Genomic DNA, 21,315 nt, shown 5'->3' with positions numbered 1-21,315 from the left:
GAGGCCAGAGGAATGAAGGTTAACCCGGGGCTTGGGGCTTGCAGTGAGCTGAGATCTCGGCCACTGCACTCCCAGCCTGGGCGAGACTCCGTCTCAAGGTGAGAAGGCAGATATCCCAGAGCCCTGCACTTCATCTATACATTTACCTGCACCTAATTCTATGCCCCTACTTTTCTCCTATTATCCTGTGGAAAAGAGACTCGGGTTTAAGATTTCTTTTTTGCCTCTTATGGAACTTCATTCCATTCCTTGACTTCTCCTTCATCTTTTAACTTCTTTCTTTTGCTGACTTTTGTCAAATTGTCAGTTCTTCTCTATCTTAAAGCACATACACAGGTAATCAACACCAAAACAATTTGGAAAAAAAAAAATCCTCCTCTATTTCATATTATGTGTAGCTGCTATCACATCTCCGTCTGTCCTTGACAGCCAAGCTTTTTGAATAGCAGATCACAGTTGTCCAATGCTAGTGAAGATGTCCAAATTAAAGACAGATTTGCTGTACATCACAAGTCACCACTTTCTGGGGGTAGTCCAGCCCACTCCTCTCCTTGATATCCTTTCCTTTCCTGAAGTTATTTTAAACATAAAAAGAGGATTCTTCCATTTGGATGTTTTAATATAACTACAAACTCAATTTATTTTTAAACCATTACTTTATTAGAACATTTGAGTCTAAAAGTAATGGCCTTTTTTTTTTTTTTTTTTTTTTTTTTTGAGATGGAATCTCACTCTTGTTGCCCAGACTGGAGTGCAGTGGTACAATCTTGGCTCACTGCAACCTCCGCCTTCTAGGTTCAAGAGATTCTCACACCTCAGCCTCCCGTAGCTGGGATTACAGGCATGTGCCACCACACCCAGCTAATTTTTTTTTTTTTTTTTTTTTTTCTAGTAGAGATGGAATTTCACCATGTTGGCCAGACTGGTCTCCAACTCTTGACTTCAGGTGATCCGCCTGCCTCAGCGTCCCAAAGTGCTGGGATTACAGGCATGAGCTACTGAACCTGGCCTATGGCCTGGCTATTAATGGTGCGTAATTCTTACTGAATGGCTCTTTTTCCACTTAATGGAAAGGCATTATTGTGTGAGGCCTGTAAGGGACTAAACCTTGATATGTAAGAATAGGGTCTCAGTTGAAGCTGTGGGTTTTGAACTCTGGAAAAAAAGGGAGTTGTCCTGTAACAGGAAATGAGACAGTGCCCCACCGCATGGAGATTCCCAGGTTTGAAACAAAGAAACCACAGAATATGCTGCAAAGCTGTGTGCCATGGGCAGAAGAGTGAAAGGGGACAGCACCTGTGAGCCTCACATAAGGGCTGGCCATGGTATGATCAGCAACTTGAATATTGCTGGCCTGACCATTCTTGCACAGCACATGTTCACCTTCTAGTTCTTTCCGTTTTGTTTAGTGTTTAGGAAACACTTTTTGGTGGGTTTCATCTTACCTCTTGCTAAAAAGAAAGAGGGCTTTGAGTCCATGTGGGGGCTCTGAGCTTTTACTGGAGAATGGCGGGGCCCTGGAGCTGGCACGGTGGTTCAAATGGTCACCCCCCATGTGATGACTATAGGGAGGAGAGTAGTGAAGGCCACTGTTCAGGCAGCCACCACACCTAGACATTCCCTGGACAGTACTGAAGCCTGGAGGTTCAATGTTTTATTTTCACAGAAGAGCTGCTTACCTTAAGAGCATGCTGGATCCCCCTTACCCCCTAGACACCCACGCATGAAACCAACGAGTCATCTACTCAAACTGTCATCCGAGGTGTCTTTCCTTGAAATAAATACTCAAAAGAAAATAGTGCTACTCTCAAGAACAGCACAGGCCCATAGAACTATTGGTGATGACGGAATGTTCTATATTTGTGCTGTTCAACATGGTAGCCACTAGGCAAGGTGGCTACTGAGCACTTGAAATGTATCTAGTGTGACTAAAGGACTGAATTTTTAACTTAATTTCCTGTTAATTGATTTTAATTTAAATAGCCACATATGGCTAATGTCTGCCACATTGGTCAGTGGAGCTCCAGAGCTTTTTCGTGTAGTGGAACTCGGGACATAAGAATCACAGAAACTAGCCTTGACAACATGGTGAACTGCACCTCAAATACAAAAAATTAGCAGGCATGGTGGTGTGCTCCTGTAGTCCCAGCTACTTGAGAGGCAAAGATGGGAGGATCACTTGAGCCCAGGAGGTTGAGGCTGCAGTAAACCAAGATTGCACCACTGCACTCCAGCCTGGGTGATAGGGTGAGATCTTGTTTTAAAAAAACCAAAGCAAAAAAAAATCACAGAAACTGCTTTCAGGTTCATGAAACAAGAAGGTTTGAGATGTATGTTTCAAGTTTGAGTTCCAGTCACATTTAAAAAAAATTCTTTTTTTCTTTTCAGAGACAAGGTCTCGCTGTGTTGCCCAGGGTGGAGCGCAGTGGCTTTTCATGGGTGAGATCCCACTACTGAACTGCAAGGAGTTTGGACCTGCCCCGTTTCCGACCTGGACTAGTTCACCTTTCCTTAGGCAACCTGATGGTGCCCTGTTCCAGGAAGGTCACCATATTAATACTGAACTTAGTGTGAACAGACTCCAGATTGGCATAGTGCCGTTCAACCCAGAACTGGGCTCAAGCCATCCTCCTGCCTCAGCCTCCCCAGTAGCTGGGACTATAGGCCACATGCCACAACGCCAGGCATCATTCACTTTTTTAAGGCTTTTCATCAAAAGGTGTCCATTTACCCTCGGTTCTCTCCTGTAGTCACAGAGGTCACTGTACCCAGTAGATTGTCACCTGTTTGTACCTGTGCTTACATTATCTCCACCTTGACTGCCTTCTGTTTTCCCATCTACCTGTTCATCTCCCACCTGTCTCCCTTAGTTTATGTACCCGCCTACCTCAAGAAGCTTTTATTTCTATTTTACATGAAAGTAAAATAGAGCACTTGAAAGTAAAATCCTCCAACTGGCACTGGAGGACTGGTGGCCAGGTTATTTGAGATATATATAGAATGTCCACTTAGCGTTGCCCTGATTTTCTGACAAAATGTAAGACCATTACAAATTCAGGCTTTATTTGCCTTCTAAATTCAGCCTTACAAAATAATATTCAAGGAAAACAGTGACATCTCACCAATAGATTGATTTTAATCATCTTAAATGATGGATTCTACAGCTTTTGGCCCATTCTGCTGAAATGGAGGACAGTACTGCCACGCAGAAAATGATGTCAGCTCGAGCCTGATCTTTCCTATTCACTCTTTGAAAACTCTAGAGGGTCAAGGGCTTCAACAAGCTTCTTAGAAGTGGCAGTATTGTACTAAGCTTCATGAGCCTCCGCCTTTCAGCAGTCCTGCCTGTGTTTCCTGTGGGGAACCAGCTTCATTGCCCCTGAGCTTGAACCGCATTCGCCAATCTGAGACAGAATTCGCAGGGCTAAGCGTTCCAGGCCACTGATTGGCTTGCTCTGGATCTGCTGGCAGGAACCTCTGCACACGTGTGAGCACCCCTGCCGCCCCTTGGGCCACCTCGCGCCAGTCTCTAAGGCTGGGTGGCAGGGCGCTGTGACAGCAGGGACGACCAGAGAGTGGCAGCAGCTCACAATGATCAAATAATCGTGAAGAGGGACACCTGTGAACCCAGGCGCCACGGCAGGTGCTGCCCATAGGCGCCACGGGAGGGAATAAAGAGCGCTGCCCCGCCTTTCCCCCAGAGTTTTCGCAGCCTGCAGGGAGGGAGGACGTGCGAGGCCGAAGCATGGAGGCTATGGGTGTGCTGGCCAGTGTTGGTTTGTTGCTATTGCTGGTCATCGGCCACCCCAGAAGCCTAGGTGAGCCCAGGGCCCTGGGCACCAGGACTGCGGAGGAGGCTGAGCCTGCTGGAGAGGGAAGATTTCATTACTCCTTGCCTCAGGAAGTCAGGGTGGTATCGCCACACCTGAGGCATTTGGGAAGAAAGGGTGAGGGGTGGTGCATGCTCAGATGTCCCTAAAGGAAGGCCTGGACCAGATTTCCTTTTTGAAATTTTTTGGATTCTAGAGTTCAAGTTTGTAGGCACACCTGATAATCATGTGTGTACTAAGGAGCCTCTTCCAAGGAAACCTAACCAAGTAGAAGTAACTTAAAGTCAAATATCTCCCTTCCAGAGTAGTATATGTTATTCCCCAGTATCTTTGTTTTGTTTTGTTTGTTTGTTTGTTTGAGATAGGGTCTTGCTCTGTCACCCAGGCTGGAGTGCAGTGGTGCGATCATGGCTCCCTCAACCTCCAGGGCTCATGTGATCCTCCTGCCTCCGCCTCTTAAGTAGCTGGGACCACAGGTACGGGTCACCACACCTGGCTACTTTTTACATTTTTTTTGTAGAGATGGGGTCTTATGTTGCCCATGGTCCTGAACTCCTGGGTTCAAGTGATCAGCCCACCTGGGCCTCCCAAAGTGCTGGGATTACAGGCATGAGCCACTGCACGTGGCCCCTGGTATCTTTAACACAACCTAAATTTGCATCTTCCCAAAGTAAGAACCAAGTCACCTACCAGAGGCAGCGCTGGCTCCTTCCTGCCCAGTGGTAACACAGGCTGAAAGGGAGCAGACAGGAGGCAAATTCTGGTCAACCCAGGTGACTGTGGGATATTCTGAAGAAAATATTGAGAGAAGAATGTGATAGTCTGCAGCTAAGTGCTATCAGAACGTCTGTGCCAGGCCAGGAAAATCCAAACGGGAAATCTTGGTAAAGTGAACTCTTAAATAAGGCTGTGTGTGTGCACACACACACACGTGCTCTTCTACACAGGACTGAAGTGTGGAATTCGCATGGTCAACGTGAAAAGTAAGGAACCTGCCGTGGGATCTAGATTCTTCTCTAGAATTAGTAGTTGGAGAAATTCAACAGTGGCTGGACATCCGTGGCAGGTCAGTACAACAAAGGCATTGATTTCTTAATGAGAAAACGGTGAAATATTTCCTTTGTTTCAAAAGCAAGAATTCACGTTGATTTGTGGTTTTTCTCCTGACCCCCTCTAGCTCTCTACCAAAAAGTTTACTTCACAGGAACTATCTTACTATCCAATTTATGTCAGTATTTTAAGAATATTATGTCAGATTAGAAAAGTTGATCTTCAGTGTTTCTGATGGAGACACATCTGTGGGGAGACATATTAGCTGCGTTTGTAACTTTCTTCTCGGGCAGGTCTCCCTAAAATCACATGAGCACCACTTCTGCGGAGGAAGCTTGATTCAAGGAGATCGTGTTGTTACAGCAGCACACTGCCTGGACAGCCTCAGTGAGTAAGTTGTGGATTTCCATTACTTGTCAGGCCTTGATTCCTGGCTATGGGACTGGGAGATTTGTTGCTCTAAATAGCAGGTTCATTCTCAGTTCCTTTCTTAATTTTGCCTCCCAGTGGACCCACCCACTGATCTTCCTGATTCCCAGAAATGTGTGTCTGTTCCAAGATTTCCAGTGCTTCCTGTTCTACTGAATTAAACAATCCTAGACATCATCTATAATTTATGGATTTAGTGCTTGGGTAGAGGTGGTGGTTACTTACTATAATAAAGCATTAGCAAGAAATGTTAGATGGATGCTCCAAAGTTTTAATCAGCTGGGTTTAAATCATTAGGCGGGAAAAAGCTGCAGAAATTACATATATTTGACCAGATTAATAGAGGGTACTAATAAGAGAAAAGAAGGAACAGTTCTAGAAAGCAACTTTTATATCCTGTTACAAATGGCATAGCATGTATGAACTAAGGTTTGTATATCAAAGAAGTAAAGGAGGCAATATTTAATTACTTGACTCAGAAAAATGGAAACATGATGAAAACCATGACTTTTTCTAGATTAAAAATATATGACCATTGGTAACACTCAATAAATAAAGAAAACCTTCTTCAAAGACTCAGGGATGCTTAAAGGTACATTAATCACTCTTCATTTAATTACATGAAACCAAGAAGACTTGTGTAGGGGAAACAACTATTTATGAAACATTTATCTTTGGTTTTAGGAAGCAACTGAAGAACATAATTGTGACTTCTGGGGAGTACAGCCTCTCTCAGAAGGATGAGCAAGAACAGAATATTCCTGTCTCAAAAATTATTACCCATCCTGAATACAACATCCATGAATATATGAGTCCTGATATTGCACTGCTGTATCTAAAACACAAAGTTAAGTTTGGTGAGTACGGAGAGTTAGAATATTAAAAATGCAATGGAGGAAAACTGCTAATTAGTTAACTTTAATGTCTGTGTGGCTGTCTAGTAATAGAATAGCTCAGCTTTGTTTCTTTTTAAAATAATTTTGTTCAGTCTATAACCTATTTAAAAAAAAAAAAGTACTGTATAAGCTACATATCCCAGCCACAAATTATTTATGCTTAACCTAACAACCAACATTTTTTTCCCTTTCATTTATTTTTATTGATACATATTACAAGTACATATTTTCAGGGTGCATGTGATAATGTGATACATTCATATAATCAAATCAGGGTAATTAGGTTATCTATGACCTTAAATATTTATCTTTTTATATATGCTAGGAAAGCTGGAATTACTTCTCTGATCTATCAAACATCAGGTGTATATTTGTATCCATTAATCAACCCCACTTCATCCTCCCCTCCTCCCTACCCTTCCCTGCCTCTCATAACCACAGGTTTACTCTCTATCTTCATGAGATTCAGTATTTTAGCTCACACATGAGGGAGAATATGTGATATTTGTTTTTCTGTACTTGGCTTATTTCACTTAATATCCATGTTCAGTTTCATCTGTGTTGTTACAAATGACAAGATTTCATTCTTTTTATGGCTGAATAATATTCCACTGTGTGTATATACTACATTTTCTTTTTCGTTCATCCATTGATGGACAACTTAGGTTAAGTCCATATTTTGGCCAACTAGTATTTTAAGGACTCCTGTTTCTTGGCTGGGCTCCATTCTAACTACCTACCTATATTCACCTCTAACCAAAAAGCTTGGAACATTTGAAAATGTTTTCGGAGGCTTCTTTCTGTCATTACTATGAACAAGATATACAACACTCTCTCAACACAGGTAATATAAACTTTCTGGGTAAAATACTAAAAGACCCCCTCCTTTTTTTTTTTTTTTTTTTTTTTTTTAATGCAAGAAAAGGAAGTGTTACATGGCCAAAAACAAAGCACAAATCCAGAGTAGTTAGTCAGGCCACTGCCCTTGAGAGATCAAATTGATCTTTAAGATCCTAGAGATTTACCTGGCCGTGAGAGGAACTGTAAAGAACCTGGAAATTTCTGAAAGGTGATGCTTTGAAAGATAGGGAGAGGGAGTTGTGCGTGTTATGCTACATAAAGTGAGGGAATAAGGGCACTTACTTGTCTCAACCTTGGCTCTGGACAGAGGGTTCTCAGAAGAATCTGTAATCATGAGCCAGGCCTCACTCAGGTTTGATGCTGGAATTGACATCACCTGTGTGGCACAAACACTCCAAGGCAAAATTTTAAAGTGGTTCCAGGTGAGTAATCAGCCTCTGCCAGAAGCAAAAATAAATCCTCTGTGAGAGAATGAAATTTAAATCCCAGCTTTAATATATTCCCATAAAGCTTGAATGAATTCGAGCACAGAAACGTGCAGAGAAATTTGCCATCGAAAATAGTCTGAAGCATTAACAATCAGAATCAGACCTTCAAAGGTTACAAATTTCAAGATAGAGAATAGAAAATGAGTATATTAAGGTTTAAAGAAGTGAAAGTGTACTGAAAATGACTGAACCAGAGGAAACTATTAGATGAAAGGGAAATTTGAAAATAAGCCAGTAAAATGTGAAAATATAAAAATGTAATTGGAATTAGAAACTCAACAGAATACTTATCTACCAGATTAGATTAGGTGTATGGAACTAGACAATCTGAAATAATTACCCAGAGGAGACAATGAGGATAAGAGACAGAGAAGATAGAGTGTAATAAACATTCAATTTGAAGTTTAGAAAGACTATGGATATTGGTGGAGAGTGACTGTAATTTAAGAGAAAGTGGCTGAGGATTGATCATAATTGATATCCAAATCTTTAGATTTAAAAAGTTTAGTAACTCCAACTATGATACAAAAAATAATTATATATCTAGACATGTGCAAAAATGTAGCACACTAAAGGAAAGGACCCCAGAAGAATCTAGAAGGAAAAAGACACGTTACCAAAAATGGAATGTTATTGATTTCTCAACAGCAGTAAGTGAATGTCAGGAGATAGTAGATGATCAAAATACTGAGAATAACTCAAACCGTAAGTGTATATAAGAGGAAACTATGGCCCCATCTTTTCTTTCCTTTATAGAAAACCTCTACTAAGAGCCATCTATGCTAGTTATGTCAATTTCGTTTCCTCAGTTCTCATAGCTGGATGTATTAGGTTAAGATGTCTGTTCCACATTTAAGTGGATCAGACTTTCACTCCACTGTTCCATAAATGTGGTCTTGTCACAGTCACTAATGACCTCTATGTTGCTAAATTCAAAGTAACTTCTCAATTCCCATATTTCTGGATAAGAGTTTTTAGCAGAATTGCTCATATGTTCTTGGAAATATTTTCTTCACTTGAATTCTGGGAATTCATTAGTTATTCTCCTACCCTATTGTACCCTTTCTTAGTCTTCTATGATGATTCTTCCTCTTTTCCTTGACTTCATATTGTTGGAATGCCCAGGCTCAACCCTGGACATCTTATTCTCTAGTTGGGCTCATTCTCTTAGTGATCTCATCCAGGATCAATAATTTAAAGTTCTAAATCCAAAAAACTTTAGATTCATCCTTGATTCTTCCTTCTCTGACACTGTACATCCAATGAGTCAGAAAATCCTGTTGCTTCTTCCTCACTCACTTCACGCTTTTGCCATCTTGTTCCAGGCAATACTACCATCATTTCTTGCCTGGGTTAATTTTAATGGTCTCTGAAATTTACTCAAGCTGCTGCTTCTGTCTTCCTAATGTTTGTTATTAACCCAGTGGCCAGAATGATACTTTTTAATAGGTAAATCAGATTATATCACCCCATTCAAACAACTTCAATGGTTCTACATTACATTTAGATGAAAATCAATGTCATTATTATCTGACATACCCTCTTTCCTAACCTCTGATTTGTTTATTTTTTTATGAAACTTACTTAATCTGCTGCAGTCATCCTGGCCTCCCACTGTCCCCTAAACATGTATGCATGATCCTGCAGCAAGGAGTATTTCTTCATCAAATGACTTCTACCCAGATAACTGCATGATTCCTTTCCTCAGCTTCAAGACTTTGCTCAGATGTCACCTGCTCAATGAGACTTTCCATGATCATCATATTTGAAATGACTCCTTCCATGCCATTCTCCCTAATCTCCAGACTAATCTCCTTTATCCTATTATTTTCCATAGCATTTATTTACCACTGAACAACATATTATATTTGCTATTTGTTTCTTCTCCCTTCACCCAACACACAAACACAAATATACACACTCATGTAGGTTCTACCAAGACAGAAATATTTTTCTTTCTGTTCATTCATTGAGATCTAAAAGAGTGCTTGCCACATGCTAATTTGATCATCTTGTTCTACTATCTTCTAACATTCACTTACTGCTGTTGAGAAATCAATAACATTCCTTTTTGATAATATGTTTTTTTCCTTTTAGTTTTTTTGAGATCCATTCTTTGTTTTTAGTGTGCTACATTTTCAGCACATGTCTAGATATAAAATTATTTTTTGTATCATAGTTGGAGTTACTGAGCTTTTTGCTAAAGATTTGGATATCAATTGTGATCAATCCTCAGCCACTTTCTCTTAAATTACAGGTTTCTCCCCACAATTATCTATATTTTTTCTAAATTTCCCAGGTTCTTTACAGCTCCTCTCATGGCCAGGTAAATTTCTAGGATCTTAAAGATCAATTCAATCTCTCAAAGGCAGGGGCCTGGCTAATTCCTCCGAATTTACACTCAACAGCTGTCGAGTGAAAAACTATCCTTTCAAAACAAAGCCATAGTCTAAAATGTTAGTAGATTGGGGGGCTCATGGTGGTGTGCAGAACAATTGGCCTTATGTTTTTCCTTGTTTTACTTTTTCTGCATTTCTCCAAATTTCTATAAATACAAAACAGTTTTTATGGGGGGGCCAAAACTTAAAATATGTCACCATTACATTTAGGAAGAAAGTGTAGAAACCATAAAATCAATAGATTTCACTTTTCCAAATATATTCAACATGGTATATTTATCCATGAACCTCATGCCTTTGTTGTTGTTTTCTCAGGAACTGCTGTTCAGCCAATCTGTCTTCCTGACAGTGATGATAAAGTTGAATCAGGAGTTATTTGCTTGTCCAGTGGATGGGGCAAGATTTCCAAGAGTAAGGGACATCAAAATGACTTAATACTTCTTCCAGATCTCTGTATGTCCAGGGGAAGCAGAAATAATTTTCTTGACCATGAGTTGTACATTTATCATTTTTTATCCCTAATTTCTGACACAACGAAGATTTCTGGTTATCCTCAGCATCAAAAGGCTTATACTTCTTAAAAGGCTATTCATATCACTCCTGCTGCTGCCAATTTGGTTAGGTATGGCAGATAAAGGAAGCTGGATAGAGCTGTGATAGATGAGGAGGTATAAGGCAAAAGGATGATCAGGAAATAGTAATAATAGTTAAGCTTCTTTGTCTTTAATATTGTGACTTTTTAAAAAAGTCAGACTCAGAAACAAAAAGTAGAAGAGTAAATACCACGGATTTGAGAGTGAAAGAAAAGGGAAGATGTTGTTCAAAGGGTGTAAATGTGGAATTGTATGACAAGTAAGTTCTGGAAATCCAATATACTGCATGGGAACTATAGTTAATATATTGAATACTTGAAATTTGCTAAGAGGGTAAATGTTAAGTATTCTCACTACAAAAAAGTTAACTCTGTGAGGTGATGTAATGTTAATCAGCATGATTGTGGTAATCATTTTACAATGTATATATATACTAAAACATCACTTTGTACTCCTTGAATAAATACAATTTTTATTCGTCAACCTCAAAGCTTGACAAAAATACATTGTGATTTTTTATTTTATAAAGAATTTTAGGCAGGGTGCAGTGACTCACGCCTGTAATTCTAGCACTTTGGAAGGCCAAGGCAGGAGGATGAGAGCCCAGCAGTTGAAGACCAGCCTGGATAGCAGAGGAAGACCTTGTCTCCACACACACACACACACACACACAAATTAAAAATTAACAAACCATGGTGGCATGCCTGTAGTCCCAGCTACTTGGGAAACTGAGGTGGGAGAATCACTTGCTCCCAGGAGGTTGAGGCTACAGTGAGCCTTGATTGTACCATTGCACTCCAGCCTGAGTGACAGAGGGACACCTTGTCTCAAAAAAAAAAAAAAAAAAAAAAAAGATTGTTATAAAACATTTCTGTATTGACCAAAGTTTTCCTCTGTTGGGGAAACATTTAAGCATTTGTTTAGAGAAGTCACAATTGTACAATTGCCTATGTTACCTTAAAAATCTCCTGAATATTTTTAAAATGTCCTCTGCCATGTATCTGATTTTTAGAAGTGAATATGATTCACACCTAAAAGCAATTTTACTTCTACATGTGGTTAAAAATCTGTTTGAAATAGTTCTAAACTTGTAGACTTCTCATTAATTTGTTTCCATGAGGATATTGTGCACTAACTTATCTGTCCTCTCTCTGCAGCATCAGAATATTCAAATGTCCTACAAGAAATGGAACTTCCCATCATGGATGACAGAGCATGTAATATTGTGCTCAAGAGCATGAACCTCCCTCCCCTGGGAAGGACCATGCTGTGTGCCGGCTTCCCTGATGGGGCAGTGAACGCCTGCCAGGTACAAAAGTGTAAACCAGCCTAGTTGTTTACCAACATGTGGGTGAAAGTAGATTCTGCCTTTCTGCAAAAGAAGCTCCTGTTTCTTCTGTTACTGTGTCAAAATTCCTTTTCCCTTCATCTTTTCATCTGATTTCTACTGAAAAAGTGTACTTGGCCTAAGCAGAAAGAATTATTTCCTGTCTCCACATCCATTCCTACTCCTACACTTCTTTTATTTTGGTGGGTTGGGAAAAGGGATTAGTTTGAACGTGTCCAACCTAATGGAATCAAGCAAGATGACCACTTTCACAATCTTATTAGGTCCAGCTATGAATTCTTCATTTCACATGTTGTTAAGCATTGTGGAATGTTTTTCCATTGGTGCAGAATATATTTGCATAAAATTTGACTGAAGATACATAGCTTTGGTCACAGTTGTGTAAGAGATATTGGGAATGACCACAATCTCCCAAGACTGACACAACTTCACAATGAATACCAATCTTCACAAGATATTTAGAGGGGACAAGGAGACCAATTTTTGAAACACAGGAGTTTTAAGTTTTAGATAGGTCTTCCAAGTAAATTGTCTTCTCTTTTAAGGTGGAGCACTAAGGAGTCATTATTCTTTGCCAAAAAGCGGCTTGAAAATGTTGAGGGAAGCTCTCTGAAATTATCTGTTGGAAAGATTTTTGAGTTTTTCTTAGAGGCAATGACAGGAGTTTGGGAGGGAGGAGACTGAAACTTACACTTATGCCACTTTCTAAATTGGAAAACAGATAGGTTAAAGGTGCTTTTTGTTATCTGCATTCATTATAGGCAATCCTTTTTTGGATGAAACCCTCTACACCTTGTGAGAAGAGTTTAATCTGACAAAAAGTTGTCTGAAACAGAGTCTTAAAGTGGTATAGATTCTGGAATGTTATTGAAGATGCAATCCTAAAACCTTGGGTTCTTTATTCTGTAGGATAAGAGCCAGTGTGGTCCTTTACATATATCCCCTGGATAAAATTAGGTTTCCCAGGCTTTCCTTTTTTTTTTTTTTTTTTTTTTTGGAGACAGAATCTCACTCTCTTGCCCAGGCTGGAGTGCAATGGCACAATCTTGGCTCACTGCGACCTCTGCCTCCCAGGTTCAAGCGATTCTCCTGCCTCAGCCTCCTGAGTAGTTGGGATTATAGGCACCCGCCACCACGCCCAGCTAATCTTTTTGTATTTTTAGTAGAGACAGGGTTTCACCATGTTGGTCAGGCTGGTCTTGAACTCGTGACCTCAGGTGATACACCATCTCTGCCTCCCAAAGTTCTGGGATTACAGGTGTGAACCATGCGCCCGGCCCAGGCTTTCTGTTCTTAAAGCCTTGAGACCTTGAACTATCTTGGGGGATCTATTCACTGATGCTCTATAGGACTGGAAGATGACCTAGGCTTTCCTGCAATTCCAGGTGACAAGCTATAGTAGAAGCATCTATCTATACTACCTCCCTTCCAACAATTTTTAGAATGTACATGGTAGTGGAAAAAAGAAAAAAGAGGAAGAAAAAGTGTTAACCTGACAAGATTGCAGCCAATAGGTATAAAGAGATTTTATCTTGATTAAAAGATTGTGCCTTGAAACTAACGATAAGGACACAAGAAAATGGATAAACAAAAAGTTGATGGACGATGACTAGTGGACTTCTTTGCCTCTACCTCTTTTCACTTTGTGATGAGTGCTGATGTTTGCGGAAATGATGAAATATTTTACACTGTGGCTATTTTCAAATTTTCTCTTTTTTTGTACCATGAAAGAGGGACTCTGGAGGACCACTGGTTTGTAGAAGAAGTGGTGGAATCTGGATTCTTGCTGGGATAACTTCCTGGGTAGTCGGTTGTGCTGGAGATTCAGCTCCTCTAAGAAATAACCATACGAAGGCATCACTTGTCATTTTCTCCAAAGTGTCTGAGTTGATGGATTTTATCACTCAGAACCTGTTCACAGGTAGGTGAATTCTTTCTTCCTCATCTCATCCTAACTCAAGGGTAGTTACTCTGCTATGTTGCGATATTATCAGAACTAAGCTTTAGAACAAAGCAAGAATAAGGCTGGTTTTAAATTCTTAGTCCAATGTAGATACTTGTGTCTCTGAAACTCTGAGTATAGAAATCTGTCAATATAACTTGAACAAACCAAATCCCTGTATAAAATTTTCATGAGATGCGTTTTTGCATTTATGAGATTTTATTAACAGACCTTGAGAATAGACTCATTAGGGGATTCTTTCTTCTTCTTTTTTTTTTTTTTTTTTGAGACGGAGTCTCGCACTGTCGCCCAGGCTGGAGTGCAGTGGCCGGATCTCAGCTCACTGCAAGCTCCGCCTCCCGGGTTCACGCCATTCTCCTGCCTCAGCCTCCCGAGTAGCTGGGACTACAGGCACCCGCCACCTCACCCAGCTAGTTTTTTCTATTTTTTAGTAGAGACGGGGTTTCCCCGCGTTAGCCAGGATGGTCTCGATCTCCTGACCTCGTGATCCGCCCGTCTCGGCCTCCCAAAGTGCTGGGATTACAGGCTTGAGCCACCGCGCCCGGCCTCTTTCTTCATTTTTTCAGTTGGTACAGTTTTTCTCTGTACTACTTAAGAATACTAAAAATAAATCACTCATCTCCCACTTTGCCCGCTCAACCTTGTTAACTTACTTGGCAACAGTGAAAAAATGAGGGAGGCCTTGGAGAGTTAATTTGGCTCTGTGACACTAAAATCTAAATTAGGAAAATGTGGGCCTGGAGATACCAAACCTGTCCTCTGCAGAATCAAAGAGGCCTGAGAGAACACAGCTTTCCGGAACAAGCAGTTGAATGTAGGAACCAAGTATTTTTTAAAATGACAAGACCCAGAGTCCCAGAACATAGTGCTCTCTCCATCCTCCATCCCTTTCTCATGGCAGTCCAAGGGCAGCCACCTGACTGAGGGCTTTTAGAAGTGGTGCTGTGGATCCAACCACAGGCCAGCACTTCCTCGAACTGCCGCAGACTCTTCTTTGGTCTTAGATGTAAAAGTCCTCTTCACTGCTCTACTGCAGGGGAGCAATTCTCTTCTGGTAGCAATTATATTCCATTTTGATCACCTGGAAGGGAAAGTTGATAAGATTTAAAAGCCCTGAACAAAGGTAAATGGTAACAATGAGATTTTACAAGAGCAATGAAATCAGACATTAATGGTTAATCCCAGTGAAATGAACATCGGAATGTGATAAGTGATTTATTTAAATAATGCTTCCGTAGGATAATCTTCTAAGCTTCTCATCCTCTGTTTGCCTATTTTTTTTTTTTCCAGTTCATCTTCCCTATCTCTTTCCAGAACTGGCTATGCTTTGGAAATAGAGTTAAATTCAGTTTTCTTAACCTTAAAAATCAGAGAATTGAATATTTCATATTTGATTTTTTAAACCACACTAACCAACAAATCAAATAAATTACTTTCTGCTTCCACATAGTCCTTTAACCTTTTTTAAAAGACGTAGTGGATCACTCACTCTGAGAAAAAGATTCCCTCTGCATTGATTTTAGTAGAAGTTACAATTCTTAATAGTCTTTAACGTCACCTTGTTAAAAATGTTTTATTTAAGTGATTATTATTGGAAAAGACACTAACTCCTCATACCTTCTACAGGTTTGGATCAGGGCCAACCCATCTCAAAAGTGGGTCCGAGGTATATAACAAAGGCCCTGAGTTCTGTCCAAGAAGTGAACGGAAGCCAGAGAGGAGAGGGTATGTGTGGTTCTAATTAGAGAAGGAAGCTGACTTGAAAAGAGTCATCAGAGGAAAGTAAACAGAAGGGTTGTACCATATTCACAATCTGAGTTTTATTTAAATTTTCTAATGTAAACTTTAAACGCCCCTCCCATATTCATACGTAGGCGCCAACGTTTAAAACCTAACCCTGGCATCTAAAGCTTTTGAGTAAATGAGGGAGACTTTCCATGTCATTACTAAAAGTTTTATCCATTTATTTATTTATTTATTTATTTATTTATTTATTTATTTAGAGATGGAGTCTCACTCTGTCACCCAGGCTGCAGTGCAGTGGCAAGCAGTCTCTGCTCACTGTAACCTCCGCCTCCTGGGTTCAAGCAATTCTCCTGCCTCAGCCTCCCAAGTAGCCAGGACTACCGGCACCTGCCAGTACGCCCAGCTAATTTTTGTATTTTTAGTAGAGACAGGATTTCACCATGTTGACCAGGCTGGTCTTGAACTCCTGACCTCAGATGATCCACCCACCTCGGCCTCCCAAAGTGCTGGTGCTGGGATTACAGGCATGAACCACTGCACCCAGCTTATTTAGCATCTTCTTTTTTTTTTTTCAAGATTGAGTCTTGTTCTGCCACCCAGGCTGGAGTGCAGTGGCATGCACTCTGCCTCCTGGGTTCAAGCAATTCTCCTGCCTCAGTCTCCTGAGTAGCTGGGACTACAGGCATGGACCACCACACCTGACTAATGTTGGCCAGGCTTAGTCTCAAACTCCTGACCTCAAGTGATGCACCCGCCTCAGCTTCCCAAATTGTACTTTAGCATCTTTAGAGGAAGGTGTTTAACCTTACCCAAGACAGCCTAGAAAGAGATGGGAAAGTTGGATAAATATTACATCTGAAGAAGTGTTTTAAAAAGTTTCTATTTTGATTCAAATTATGGTGAATTCAGAAATGTTTTTAAAGTCTGTTTGCAAATACAACGTCTAAATCACAGCCTCTAAAAATATTTGCATTCCCATAAATATCAATGAAATGAATAATATAAATCATACAGCTTCAGGCTGGCCTCTGGATCATTTTGAAATGTTGTCTATGGGTGAGGAAAATGATTGACTTCTTTCCTGTGTTTTTGAAGATTGTAAACCTCAGGGGACAGTGTTATTTGGAGAAAATGGGAAGATTCGTTACCCCCATTCCAAAGGAGACTACTATTGTCATAATTGGTATGTATCCCACATAGGCGTGATTCCTGAGGTGTTTCCTCCCACAAAATGGGGCAGTTTAAAAGACTCCACTTTGGCAAATTTTTTTTTTTTTAGATAGGGTCTCCCTATGTTGCCCAGGTTGGGCTTGAACTCCTAGGCTCAAGGGATTGTTCCACCCCAGCCTGCTAAGTAGTAGGGATTACAGGGACATGCCACCATACCTGGTTTATTTTGGCAATTTTATCTAGTATTTCCAGTTCTAATATAAAAGTATATGTTTCATCTGATATTTTTAGGTTGGTGAATATTTACTCATTAATGTAAATCATCAACCTGAATAGTTATTAAACTAAAGTTTACTTGAATTGATGTATTCAAATATGTAATACTGACAGCATCTGGTAATGACATTGCTATGGGATTTAGTGATTAATTCTGTCACATTTATTTCTATAATCATGGTAATATTTTGCTTAGCATCACCTAGAAGATGGAAAATAGTTCATTTCCTATAAGCTTTAGTATCTTTTTACAAATTTTCTACATACCCTGTCCTCTAAAATATATCTAAATATAGCTAAAAATATCTTTAAGTTTTAGAAAATTGTTCTGCAAGTATCTCATTTTCTTAAGTGATCTAAATTCGTTCTTAAAATTGTACTGAGAATTGAATAGTGTACTACAAAGATAACAGTTCTACAAACTTATAATCTGGTAAAAAGAGCTAGACAAAAATAACTATACTACAAAACAAGAAGAAATAAGCTTTATAATCCACACACCTAAGAATGTGCATACTACAAAAAAATAGAGACTAATTGTCTATGGTGTGGTTTTTAAGGTGCGTGTAGAGTGGTTAGAAGTGTGGGGAGAGATATAAATGTTATAATGGAAAAGATGGCATTGAAATGAGGCGTTGAAGGATAGTTATGATTTTATCGCTCATGAGGTCTTTGGTGGTTCTAATACTGAAGATTTCAACAGATGGAGAAGCAGGAAAGAGGTCGTTCTAGGCCAAGGGAATTAGGTATAAGCAATGTCAAGGAGGTGGGGAAGATTAGGGTTGTTTGGGTTCTGAGTATCCCACTGTGACTGGACAACAATGTGAATGGGAACTGGGGTAGCAGTGGATGATGAGGATGGAAAGGATGATCAGGACTTAATTGCAGAGGACCTTAAGTTCCATGCAGCGAGATTAGACCGTATGCTACAGTCAATGGGTATGCTAAAACTAAAATGATGGAAAGATTATAACTTTCAGAACTAATGTAAAATGAATATAAATGTTTATTTCAAGTACAGATAGAAAAGATGTGGCTTAATTTCAGCTCATAATTTAAAAGGCTTAATGGTCTAAACTGACTTTGTCTCAGGCAAACTTGTGATGATAGAATGCCAATAAAGCTTTTGCCACCTTTGCTTAAGCTATTGGAATAATATTTAGAACAAGAGTTTAAGAAACTATTTTATTAGAGTCTCAGGGAAGGGACCTCTAGGGTACAATCTTTAGACAGAGAGATTGATAAGCCAGAATTTGTCTGAAGGACAATGACCAAGATGGGAAAAATATTTAGAACAATGTTTTGCGAGGTATGGTTGTGGGAACCATAATATTTTTGATACAGAGAAGACTGAAGAGGAGGAAGGAAGTGTCTTGATTTGTCTTTGAGGCTACTAAAGAAGCAGAATTTGACTTATTCTGAATGATTGCAGAGCTGAAAACTAAGATTACTGAGTAGAAGTTAGAAGGCAGAGTTCAATTCAATATGAAGTCATTTCTTGTTTGAGTCATTTCTGAAATTAACTAGCCTGCTTCGGGAAGTAATCAATGCACTTGATAAGTGGATATTTGAGCAAAGTATTTGTATATTGGGTAAGAGACGTGCAGATGGCAGCCTACTTACCCTCAAACACAGAGACTCAACTTAGACAATTAAGCATTTCAGAGATCTCTGCAAGAAAATGTTTCAAGAAAAGGAGGGTTATTGTAGAAGTAAAAATCAAATCAAATGCCATTGCATATGGAAACTCAAACTTCTTGAACTGAGCAGAACTGTGGGATCAAAAGTCATATTCATAATGGGTTAAGTGACTGTTGAAAATTTAGTATCCCAAATAATCAACACATTTTTATTGAACCCTTAGGATGTGTAAAACACCGTCTTAGGTGCTAGAGATATAGCAGTGAATGAAACACATGAAAATGCTTGCCTTTGTGGGGCAAGCTAGAAGGTGGAAATGGGATAATTTTTAAATGTTACATATAATAGTAGAAGGTAGTAAATGCTATACCAAAAAATAAGGCAAGAAAGGGAGGTGGAGAATGAGAGTATACAATATCAGAGAGGGTGGTTAGAGAAGACCACATTATAAAGATGACACTTGGAAAAAAAGACACGGATAAAGCAAGGGAGGAAATTATATGATCATTTTGGAAAGGAACAGTCCAGGCAGAAGGAATGGTAGGTGTGAGACAATAATACATTTTATATACTTGGGGAACAGCAAAGAGAGCAGAGAACCAGAGCTGAGTGGCTGGAGAAGGGCAATGTGGCCAAATTATTTCGGACTAACAGGGCATGAAGAGAACTTTGAATTTTTCCGTAAGGGAGATAGAGAGCCATTGGAGGATTTTGAACAGAGGAAGATCATGATCTGACACATTTCAAAAAGATCACTTTTATTACTGGGTTGCAAGTAGACTGTAGGCAGGCAAGACCACAAGCTGGGAGACCAACTACTGCAATAGTCCAGGTAAAAGATGATGCAATCATCCAGGTAAAAATCTAACTTTGACCACATTTGTAGAGGTGGTGAAGAGTGGTAGGGCTGTAGGATTTGCTGATGAGTTGACAATTTGGGTTTTGAGGGAGAATGAGATCCCCATATGAGTAAACTAAGAGTTTTTAACCTGAGCTATTGAAAGAATAGAACTGTTGTCTGAGATGCAAACGTTGGGGCGGTGGCTTTTAGACAGTAGAGTCAAGAGAGGTATTTTGTTTGTTTTGATAAAGTAGACTCAACTGTGCTTACGGACAGAGAGTGAGAGTTAAGAGTCATAGGAAACACATAGAAATGTGAAGTAAGCTTTCAGAGAACACAACAAATAATGAAGGTTTAGCACTGAGAAGAGGGCAGAATAATTCCTTTTCTGGGAAAGCAACAAAGAAGGTAATCTATAGGAAAGTTGAAGGAATTTACACTGGATGTCTTAGTTATCACATGAGATTTTAATTGCTTCAACTTTAGAAGACGAAGTAGAGATAAAATAGCTAAGATATTAAATAGTTTATAGGGACTAAAGTAAGGAGTCAACCAGAGATTAATAAGACTTTCAATAGCAGTAAAATCCAATTAGTATTAGCATCTATTTATACTATATTTCAATAAATCAAGACAAAAAATTCATTGTAAAATACAGCTTCAATAGGAGAAAACAAAATTCCCAAGATAGGTTCATATAAGGCTGAGTCACCCAAGACTATCTTCAGTGTAAGGCTAAACAAGGTGTAAACCCACCCACACGGAAAGTTACATGCCTCAACCTTGGCACTAGATGTAAGGAGAGGTAAAAAATTCTTTGAGAATTTGAACCACAGGTTAATACTCGTGCAGATCTATCATCTAAATTCACACCTCAAGTATAGGCCAAAGCATGTCAAGCAGAAAAATTTGGCACTGTGAAGTTGATAGTGTGCAATGTGACTGACAGAAGTGTATATAGATACTGCCCGGAAGAACTCTTTCAATTCAGGTCTACAGAAATCGTAAGACTCCTTTGTAAGATGCATTCTAATTTTAGAATGTGAAAATGTGGAAAAATTGTGTTTTAGAAATGAGGTATAGGGCCAATTTGCACAGTTAGTGACTTCTTCAGCATGCTGAGTAGCCTTAGATACTGAAAGGGTTTTGTCAATTCCAACTGGAGCTAACTAGGAAATCATAAGGCAGACAGAGATAATATAAAGAAGGAGAGAGTTACACAGTCCCTCCAAGCCTCTCTGTATTCTGGTAGGTGGTAGCTAGATTCTCAGAAATGACAGATACCACCCAGGTTGCCCTCCTTCCTTTCATACCCATGGGAGATATTGCATTTCTCAGAGCCTAGATCAGTACCTGTCACATAATTAATGCTCTATAGATTATTTGAATTAATAAATCAATGGTTTGTTTGGGGACCCCTCTCTCACTTAGCTTGACCAGACCTCAAAATCCTTTTAAAACAGCAATCACTAATAATAAATCAAAGTTGGCATAGATTTGAAACCTATTTTTCATCTTTGAGCTAGAGATTTTGAGGCCGAAAATAATTTGATGATGGAACAATTTGAGAAAGTACCAGCCTTTGAAGTCATAAAGCCTAAACAGTTCCACTTATACAAGAGACGTGATGAATCTTTTATTATCAATGCCAGGTTTCCCATTTGGAAACAGAGGGATAATTTCTCTCCTGCCTACCTCAGAGAGATGTAATGAATCTCAAAAAGGATGATGGATGTGGAGTGCTTTTTTCCATTGAAGTGCTTGGCAAGTGAGCTTTATAATGT

The 21,315-nt window shown here is 39.6% G+C and overlaps 1 protein-coding gene across 1 annotated transcript in view; it reads left to right on the top strand.

The window, feature by feature from the left end:
* Positions 1–2,197: 2,197 nt before the first annotated feature.
* Positions 2,198–21,315, top strand: part of OVCH1 (ovochymase 1) — a 57,209-nt gene continuing 38,091 nt past the window's right edge. The window contains exons 1-9 of the mRNA XM_021922149.2: positions 2,198–3,818; positions 4,778–4,896; positions 5,174–5,271; positions 5,994–6,166; positions 10,269–10,364; positions 11,704–11,855; positions 13,626–13,815; positions 15,484–15,582; positions 16,699–16,786. Of these exons, the coding sequence (XP_021777841.2) occupies positions 3,746–3,818; positions 4,778–4,896; positions 5,174–5,271; positions 5,994–6,166; positions 10,269–10,364; positions 11,704–11,855; positions 13,626–13,815; positions 15,484–15,582; positions 16,699–16,786 (1,088 nt within the window). The 5' untranslated portion in view covers positions 2,198–3,745. The remainder of the gene's footprint in view (positions 3,819–4,777; positions 4,897–5,173; positions 5,272–5,993; positions 6,167–10,268; positions 10,365–11,703; positions 11,856–13,625; positions 13,816–15,483; positions 15,583–16,698; positions 16,787–21,315) is intronic.

The sequence above is a fragment of the Papio anubis genome, chromosome 9 (assembly GCF_008728515.1).
Source record: "Papio anubis isolate 15944 chromosome 9, Panubis1.0, whole genome shotgun sequence".
Classification (NCBI taxonomy): Eukaryota; Metazoa; Chordata; class Mammalia; order Primates; family Cercopithecidae; genus Papio; species Papio anubis.
The sequence above is the reverse complement of the archived record's forward strand: the minus strand, read 5'-3'. Positions and strand labels throughout refer to the sequence as shown.